At 40.2% G+C, this 10,096-nt stretch overlaps 1 protein-coding gene across 20 annotated transcripts in view; it reads right to left on the bottom strand.

Moving 5' to 3' along the window:
- Positions 1-261: 261 nt before the first annotated feature.
- picalma (phosphatidylinositol binding clathrin assembly protein a) overlaps positions 262-10,096 on the bottom strand; it is a 125,681-nt gene continuing 115,846 nt past the window's right edge. For 19 of the 20 annotated variants that reach the window (XM_034178822.1, XM_034178825.1, XM_034178827.1 and 16 more), the window contains 3 exons: positions 4,716-4,817; positions 3,177-3,282; positions 262-1,556 (listed from right to left, as the gene is read on the bottom strand). In XM_034178822.1, the coding sequence (XP_034034713.1) occupies positions 3,190-3,282; positions 4,716-4,817 (195 nt within the window). In that variant the 3' untranslated portion in view covers positions 262-1,556; positions 3,177-3,189. The remainder of the gene's footprint in view (positions 1,557-3,176; positions 3,283-4,715; positions 4,818-10,096) is intronic. The other variant, XM_034178829.1, reaches the window with a different exon arrangement.

Raw genomic sequence — 10,096 nt, 5'->3', positions numbered from 1 at the left:
AAATATCAGCCTTTAAAGGTTCTTGAAATTATGCCATTTAGAGTCATTTCAACATCTAATAAACCAAACTGTGGCTCAGTTAGTTTTGAACTGAACCACTGCAATCAGACAGAGGGTCAGGGTTCACCTGGGGGGGGGGGGACATTTCTTCAGTTTGAGCTGAGAACCATCTTTTATTGCATGACCCAAAACAAGTGTCTGTGCCCTGTTGGTGAGAGACTTAATTCGCACATTTCTTAATTCAATCTGAAGACAAAGAGGGTGTGGAAGCTTGCACTTTATTGGAAAAGCTAAACCAAAAATATAATCTGCATGGGCAATGCAGCAAATATGCTCAGTTAATGGATTAAGGGCCGCTTTCATGTTCAGACCGTCTTTCATACCTGCACCCACCCCTCCGTGTGATTGGCAGGATCAGTTTTATATACACAAAGCACCGATCAACAGTGCTCTATTCTCCTGCACAACTGGACCCCTCTGCGGCTCAGAGACACCCACCCACCCCCTCGCTCTAGTCTAGCAGTGCGATACAGATTGACCCAATGCCCTCACTTTGTCCCGAGTGGCACAGTGCTCGCCTCTGGAAACACGACCCGACCATGAAAGTGACCCTGCACATTCAGCCTGGAAGAGGGGCAGCCAGCAGCTTTGTTAAATATAAGAATAAATGGCATGCCAAAAGCCAAAGAAGCATAAATGCAGATTCCTTTCCAATGCAATGCCTCAGTCATGAACTGTAGTGCTTCTGCCAATGTGAAGAAAAAAAAAATATTCCTTCGCCAAATTCAGAGGTTCACCCCCCACCAAATTGACGCTGTTAACTTTTTTTTTCCTTAAAACAGTGAGATTCCTCAAACAACTGTACAAGGCATCATGCGAGTACAGAAATTTGTGCCAAACAGCAAAACGTGTCACCTCTTTAAACTTTATATTATCTTTTGTTTAAAAATCATCTCAAGCACTCAAAATCCAATTCTACAGTCAACCATACTTTCCTATAAACCCGAAGACCTGCCGCCACGACGAAGTCTGCAACCAATTCCTTTAATAAGTCATAATCTCTGAACGTAATCATAAATAAATACAAACAATGGACAAGGAATGTGTACTGCAAGCATATGAAAAGAAAAAAAAGTTAAACAAATCATGAATTTCTTCTAATCTGAGGATGGCTGTAAAGGGAAAAAAGAAAAGAAAAGAAAGCTCAGTGTGCATGTGTGATGACGCCCGAGTTCATGCCCAGGTAGAGAAAGTGACGTGAAGATGGCCCCTCCCTGTGGGTGTTCTTAGTCTCTAGGGGGCGGGGCACAGAGTGATCCCTGTCCATGTTTGTTTTAAATGGCAGCACGCACTCGTCGACATGATGAGATGGGCACGAAGTCCACTGTGGAGCCGCTCCCAGTCACAGCGATCCTATTCAACAAGTCTTAGATTCTCAGAAAGAGGAGAGTTCGTTAACGGCAAACTGGAGGTTTGCCTGAAGAGTTGAATTTGTTGCGAGTCCACCTTCAGATGGGAAAAAGACGCCTCCCATCCTCACATTACATGAACTGCATCTGACAGGAGGAGAAGAAAAAACATTTAAAACCAAAACTAGAGCACCGTGCACATAAAGCACAAACCTCCACTAATAGATACCAAATTCTACAAATTTTAACCTTTGAGAAAAAAAAAAATTAAGGTCAAAGTCCTGTTAGAAGTGGCTTTTCATAAGCTAAAATAATACAAAATATAGATCAAAGGTCTCTTCAATGTTAAAATCAAATCTGCAATACGGATCAGATGGATCAAACAGTCTGTTCATTGAGTGTGTCAGTTTGCACCTCAGTCACAAATGAGTGATTCAGGCACTTTTGATTGAGATATAATGTACATCAAATGTGCTTTTCAATAATAAATTCAAATGCCCACAAAATCCACAATCAGGATCAGATCCGGATCAAACTGTCAGGTGATAGTGAGTGCCAGTCTGGCCCTCACGCTCAAATTTGAGTGTGACTGGAGCACCTTTGATTATGACATAATGTAATATACATTAAATGGTGTTTTCAAATATTAAATTTAAATGGCCTCACAATTTGTAATCTGGATCAAACTGTCAGTCGATAAAGGACACCATCTTCCATAATGCTCTCAAATATTAAAGAAATTCGATCTTTGACAGTGTAGCTTTTGAAAATTCGTTCAATGTTAAAGGACAGGGACTTTTCCAATTTTCCCAAGACTTTCATGACTTTGACCTTGAAAACTGAATCAGTTCTCGTCTCTCAGGATGTGAATCCTCTGTACAAATTTCATAATGAAAAATTGTGGGTTACAGGCTGTTCACAGACAGACAAAGGTGAAAACAATGAATATGACAAAAATATTCGAGCCATTTTAAGCTGGGTGGGGGGGTACATTTAAATTTCAAGAACAATTTTCACTCCAAGAAATCAAATCTTTAAAAAGTACTAAATTTACAAGAACATTTCAAGAATGCAGTTGTGGTGTTACTTTGCCACCAATTACTTCTGCTGGGGGATAATTTAAAAATCAAATTTCAAAATTATACAAAAACTTGAATTAGTTCTTGAAATTTAGAGAAAAGAAAAATCATGTAGCTCTAATTTTTTGGCATAACTGATCTACTGATGCAAGGACAGTTTTTCAAACTCACATCTGCTTTATGTAAAAAAAAAAAAGAAAAAAAAAAAGAAACTCAAAACACTTTCAAATAAAGAGGTGAAGTTTGCATTTCAAAATAAAGGCCTGAAGTCATGTTCACAGTAGACTCATCACTGGTCTTTTCATGTCTCAGGACTCCCGTGTGACACAGTCTGTAACAAGACGACCCCCCCCCACAGATAATGTGATAGCATACGGCTATCCGCCATAATGCCAGTCAGCCTGTTTTTTCCAATCGTCCAGTGAGACAGCAGACGTGTGAACAGAACCTCAGCCTGCTGCAGAGAAAGAACGGCAGACGCCAATACTTAACATTCAACAAGGGACAAGGCACATGGGAGCTGTGTGCAAAGCAGCCAACAGAGGGAGCCGTGTGGCGGCAGCGCACAGGGAACTGCTGTGACAAATTACGTCAACTCAAAACTGCAGCTAAAATTAAAAACATGCAATTTGCCAAAAGACTCCAGCGCTGCAGCTGTGTTGAAGCTCACGCAGTGGAAAAGCAGTACCTAAAAGGTGTTTCTATAAGAAATTCTGCAGAAAGAGATGTGCAAAGGGGTCCTTCACTGGAGCTCTGAGGGGGCTGAAACTGGACGGGCTAGAAGTTGTGGGCGACTGATTCAGAGGAGGACAAATGAAAGGAGAGAAAAGGGTAGAGAAGGCCAGTCTGTCGAAATCTTCATATGGCACAAGTAGCATTGTTTGATCACACAGAAGATATGAAAACATTTAGCTCAACCGACTCCAGGCTAACTGCACACAGCAGGAGTCCTTCACATAAACCAATGGATTAATTTCAGTCTCTATAGATACTGTAGATGATAACTGCAGCCCTAAAACAGTCTGTGCACTCTGGAAGTGTGAAGCGAGTGAGTGCCTGCATGAACACGGGTATAAAAGTTCTATTTAGCCTTAATTTGCATAATTATTTTCACAATTTACTACACAGTCGTCAAAAGCTCTACAGAACAACTTGTCGTGTGGATAAGCCTTTTGTCCTTTTTGTGTATTTTACAGACAACACGAGGTTTCATGAAGGAAACCAAAGTCAACCAAATGTTTATACCCTGAAGGCATGAACCCAGTGCATTTTCCAGTGTATAATTCACTTTTTTAAGTGTAAAATGACATATGTTCCACAGTTTCCCTTACAGCAAATGAAACAATGGCGAGGAACACAGTAGCACATGTGCACACCACAGTGTGTTACTTGATGCAGATAGACTGCTGGTCTTTAATGTGGGATTTTTGTGCAATGCGGTAGTCGACTTATTGGAATTTATTGTGTTGATTCCTGGGAAAATCCTCGATAAATTTATGTGATTATCAAGTGAACAAGGTCTTGGATAAACGCTGCAGAAATGAGATTCCTCTATGAAGTATCTGGGTTTACACTCAGACAGTGCGAGAAGATAGACCATCAGGGAGGGACTGTGTGCCAGGGACCCAGGGGAGAAGAATTGAAGGACTTGGCTGAGAATAGGGAAATATGGGATGAGGTGCTTAGGCTACTGTCACCACAACCCAGATAAGTGGCAGGAAGTGAATGACTAATGAACTCTTGTTTTTTTTATTATATAAATCACAAAAATTTTAAACAAGTTAATCTGGGGCATTCCCATTGTGTTTATTAAAAAAAAACAAACAAAAAAAAACAGTCAAAAGCATGCAAGAGGAGGGTGATCCTCTTGTGTTCCTGCGGATTCTTCCCTGCTCGCTCATTTTTCCATCTGTGTGTGCAGAAATACCGGGTTGTCAGCTCCGTCTTTACTGACGGTCAGTGTGTTTATACAGACAGCAGTGACCGAAAACCTCTCTCCTCAGACGCTCCACAGTCATTAAATGTTCAAAGTTCCTTTTAAATCAAATCAGCTGGTACCTTCAAGCAGTTTAATAAAATAATCATTCAGACATCTTTGATGTTTAATGGTGAACAGACTGTTTTGTCTTTTCAAATAGACAATTTGTACATTTAAGGCCATCTGCACTTTGTGCAGATCATGTAGTCCTGGTTCTGACTGTCAGGATTCCCCATGGGCAATCCTTACCTGTGCACCTGGGTTGGGTCTAAATGGGTTGGCTGGCCTCATCACTGGCTGGGTGTACATCACTGGTGGCTGTGACATCATCACAGAGCCCATGTGAGGAGGCTGGTGGGACAAAAAAATAAATTATGAAATGATATACATACATATACACACACATACCTACACATACATACACATACCTACATATACATATACATATACACATATACATACATATATATATATACATATACATATACACATATACATACATATATACATACACATATACATATACACATATACATATATATACACATATACATATATATACACATATACACATACACATATACATATATACATACACATATACATATATACATACACATATACATATATACATACACATATACATATATACATACACATATACATATATACATACACATATACATATATATACATACACATATACATATATACATACACATATACATATATACATACACATATACATATATATATACACATATACATATATATATACACATATACATATATATACACATATACACATACATACACACACATACATACATATATACACACATACATACATATATACACACATACATACATATATACACATATATACACACACACGAGGTCTGTGATATAAAAAGCGGTCCTTTTTATTTTTTTCAAAATATAAATGGATTTGATTCATATGTTTTTACGTCAGACAAGCTTGAACCCTCATGCGCATGCGTGAGTTTTGTCATGCCTGTCGATGACGTCATTCGCCTGTGGGCAGGCTTTGAGTGAGGTGTGGACTCCCCCTCCCGTCGTAATCTCTTTGACTGAGACGCTGCAGGGAGACGGCGCGCGTTGCTTTATCAAATTTTTTCAGGACCGGTGAGGGATATCCGTGTGGACACTATTCGAGAAATTCAGCTGGTTTTCGGTGTAAAGTTTAACGGCTGATGAGAGATTGTGGAGTTTCTTTCGCTTTAAGCACAGCCCACAAAGCGGATCGGCGCGGCACGGTCGGAGGTGGCGTCCATCTGGCCGTTTCGAGCTGAAAACATCCTAATTTAAAGCTCTGTTCACCCAGGACGTCGTCAGAGAACAGAGAAGTTTCAGAAGAAGCCGGCATCAGGAGTTTACCCAGACATTCCACTGTTAAAGGAGATTTTGTAATGAAAGTCGGATCCGTGACGACGTGGCAAATCCATCTGCGCCGCGACAGGAAAAACACCTCCGTGTTGAAAACCATTTGTAAAATTCAGGCGGCTTTTGATGGCTTTCAACAAGTGAGTATCTGAGAAATTGTTTAACAGCTTGGGCATGTTCCAACTTGTCCGTTAAGGTTTCCAATGGAGGTGTTTTTCCTGTGGCGACCCCCCGCGGTCTGGTCCGGCAAAATCTCCTTTAACAGTGGAATGTCTGGATAAACTCCTGATCCCGAATTCTTCTGAAAGTTCTCTGTTATCTCACGACGTCTTGGGTCCACAGAGCCTGAAATTAGGAAGTTTTCAGCTTGAAACAGCGAGACGCCGCCGCCTCGGAGCGCAGATTGCCGTCAGGCGCCGTGGGCCGTCCTTATGGCGACAGTAAAACTCCAAAATCTCAGCCGTTAAAATTTTCACCGAAAACCATCTGAATTTATCGAATGGTGTCCACTCAGTTGTGCCTTACAGGTTTTGAAAAAATTTTTATCAAACAAAGCAGCAGTCTGTGAGCCATTCCTAAACAATGAAAAAAATCAACGAGAGGGTGGGCCACTCCTCACTCAAAGACTGCCCACAGGCGAATGACGTAACCAACAGGCGTGAAAAAACTCTTGCATGCCCACGAGGGTTCAAGCATGTCTGATGTAATCACACGTGATTCAAATCCATATAGTTTTTGAAAAAAATAAGGTCCGTTACTTTTCACAGACCTTATTATACACACACACGCACATACACGCACACACACACGCGCACGCACAATCAATCAATCAATCAATTTTTTTATATAGCGCCAAATCACAACAAACAGTTGCCCCAAGGCGCTTTATATTGTAAGGCAAGGCCATACAATAATTATGTAAAACCCCAACGGTCAAAACGACCCCCTGTGAGCAAGCACTTGGCTACAGTGGGAAGGAAAAACTCCCTTTTAACAGGAAGAAACCTCCAGCAGAACCAGGCTCAGGGAGGGGCAGTCTTCTGCTGGGACTGGTTGGGGCTGAGGGAGAGAACCAGGAAAAAGACATGCTGTGGAGGGGAGCAGAGATCGATCACTAATGATTAAATGCAGAGTGGTGCATACAGAGCAAAAAGAGAAAGAAACACTCAGTGCATTATGGGGACCCCCCAGCAGTCTACGTCTATAGCAGCATAACTAAGGGATGGTTCAGGGTCACCTGATCCAGCCCTAACTATAAGCTTTAGCAAAAAGGAAAGTTTTAAGCCTAATCTTAAAAGTAGAGAGGGTGTCTGTCTCCCTGATCTGAATTGGGAGCTGGTTCCACAGGAGAGGAGCCTGAAAGCTGAAGGCTCTGCCTCCCATTCTACTCTTACAAACCCTAGGAACTACAAGTAAGCCTGCAGTCTGAGAGCGAAGCGCTCTATTGGGGTGATATGGTACTACGAGGTCCCTAAGATAAGATGGGACCTGATTATTCAAAACCTTATAAGTAAGAAGAAGAATTTTAAATTCTATTCTAGAATTAACAGGAAGCCAATGAAGAGAGGCCAATATGGGTGAGATATGCTCTCTCCTTCTAGTCCCCGTCAGTACTCTAGCTGCAGCATTTTGAATTAACTGAAGGCTTTTTAGGGAACCTTTAGGACAACCTGATAATAATGAATTACAATAGTCCAGCCTAGAGGAAATAAATGCATGAATTAGTTTTTCAGCATCACTCTGAGACAAGACCTTTCTGATTTTAGAGATATTGCGTAAATGCAAAAAAGCAGTCCTACATATTTGTTTAATATGAATGACATATCCTGATCAAAAATGACTCCAAAATTTCTCACAGTATTACTAGAGGTCAGGGTAATGCCATCCAGAGTAAGGATCTGGTTAGACACCATGTTTCTAAGATTTGTGGGGCCAAGTACAATAACTTCAGTTTTATCTGAGTTTAAAAGCAGGAAATTAGAGGTCATCCATGTCTTTATGTCTGTAAGACAATCCTGCAGTTTAGCTAATTGGTGTGTGTCCTCTGGCTTCATGGATAGATAAAGCTGGGTATCATCTGCGTAACAATGAAAATTTAAGCAATACCGTCTAATAATACTGCCTAAGGGAAGCATGTATAAAGTGAATAAAATTGGTCCTAGCACAGAACCTTATGGAACTCCATAATTAACTTTAGTCTGTGAAGAAGATTCCCCATTTACATGAACAAATTGTAATCTATTAGACAAATATGATTCAAACCACCGCAGCGCAGTGCCTTTAATACCTATGGCATGCTCTAATCTCTGTAATAAAATTTTATGGTCAACAGTATCAAAAGCAGCACTGAGGTCTAACAGAACAAGCACAGAGATGAGTCCACTGTCCGAGGCCATAAGAAGATCATTTGTAACCTTCACTAATGCTGTTTCTGTACTATGATGAATTCTAAAACCTGACTGAAACTCTTCAAATAGACCATTCCTCTGCAGATGATCAGTTAGCTGTTTTACAACTACCCTTTCAAGAATTTTTGAGAGAAAAGGAAGGTTGGAGATTGGCCTATAATTAGCTAAAATAGCTGGGTCAAGTGATGGCTTTTTAAGTAATGGTTTAATTACTGCCACCTTAAAAGCCTGTGGTACATAGCCAACTAACAAAGATAGATTGATCATATTTAAGATCGAAGCATTAAATAATGGTAGGGCTTCCTTGAGCAGCCTGGTAGGAATGGGGTCTAATAAACATGTTGATGGTTTGGATGAAGTAACTAATGAAAATAACTCAGACAGAACAATCGGAGAGAAAGAGTCTAACCAAATACCGGCATCACTGAAAGCAGCCAAAGATAACAATACGTCTTTGGGATGGTTATGAGTAATTTTTTCTCTAATAGTTAAAATTTTGTTAGCAAAGAAAGTCATGAAGTCATTACTAGTTAAAGTTAATGGAATACTCGGCTCAATAGAGCTCTGACTCTTTGTCAGCCTGGCTACAGTGCTGAAAAGAAACCTGGGGTTGTTCTTATTTTCTTCAATTAGTGATGAGTAGAAAGATGTCCTAGCTTTACGGAGGGCTTTTTTATAGAGCAACAGACTCTTTTTCCAGGCTAAGTGAAGATCTTCTAAATTAGTGAGACGCCATTTCCTCTCCAACTTACGGGTTATCTGCTTTAAGCTACGAGTTTGTGAGTTATACCATGGAGTCAGACACTTCTGATTTAAAGCTCTCTTTTTCAGAGGAGCTACAGCATCCAAAGTTGTCTTCAATGAGGATGTAAAACTATTGACGAGATACTCTATCTCCCTTACAGAGTTTAGGTAGCTACTCTGCACTGTGTTGGTAGAGAACATAAAGAAGGAATCATATCCTTAAACCTAGTTACAGCGCTTTCTGAAAGACTTCTAGTGTAATGAAACTTATTCCCCACTGCTGGGTAGTCCATCAGAGTAAATGTAAATGTTATTAAGAAATGATCAGACAGAAGGGAGTTTTCAGGGAATACTGTTAAGTCTTCTATTTCCATACCATAAGTCAGAACAAGATCTAAGATATGATTAAAGTGGTGGGTGGACTCATTTACTTTTTGAGCAAAGCCAATAGAGTCTAATAATAGATTAAATGCAGTGTTGAGGCTGTCATTCTCAGCATCTGTGTGGATGTTAAAATCGCCCACTATAATTATCTTATCTGAGCTAAGCACTAAGTCAGACAAAAGGTCTGAAAATTCACAGAGAAACTCACAGTAACGACCAGGTGGATGATAGATAATAACAAATAAAACTGCTTTTTGGGACTTCCAATTTGGATGGACAAGACTAAGAGACAAGCTTTCAAATGAATTAAAGCTCTGTCTGGGTTTTTGATTAATTAATAAGCTGGAATGGAAGATTGCTGCTAATCCTCCGCCCCGGCCCTCGTGCTACGAGCATTCTGACAGTTATTGTGACTCGGGGGTGTTGACTCATTTAAACTAACATATTCATCCTGCTGTAACCAGGTTTCTGTAAGGCAGAATAAATCAATATGTTGATCAATTATTATATCATTTACTAACAGGGACTTAGAAGAGAGAGACCTAATGTTTAACAGACCACATTTAAGTGTTTTAGTCGGTGGTGCAGTTGAAGGTGCTATATTATTTTTTCTTTTTGAATTTTTATGCTTAAATAGATTTTTGCTGGTTATTGGTAGTCTGGGAGCAGGCACCGTCTCTACGGGGATGG

Source organism: Thalassophryne amazonica, chromosome 9 (genome assembly GCF_902500255.1).
Source record: "Thalassophryne amazonica chromosome 9, fThaAma1.1, whole genome shotgun sequence".
Taxonomy (NCBI): Eukaryota; Metazoa; Chordata; class Actinopteri; order Batrachoidiformes; family Batrachoididae; genus Thalassophryne; species Thalassophryne amazonica.
This window is presented reverse-complemented; position numbering and strand designations above follow the sequence as displayed.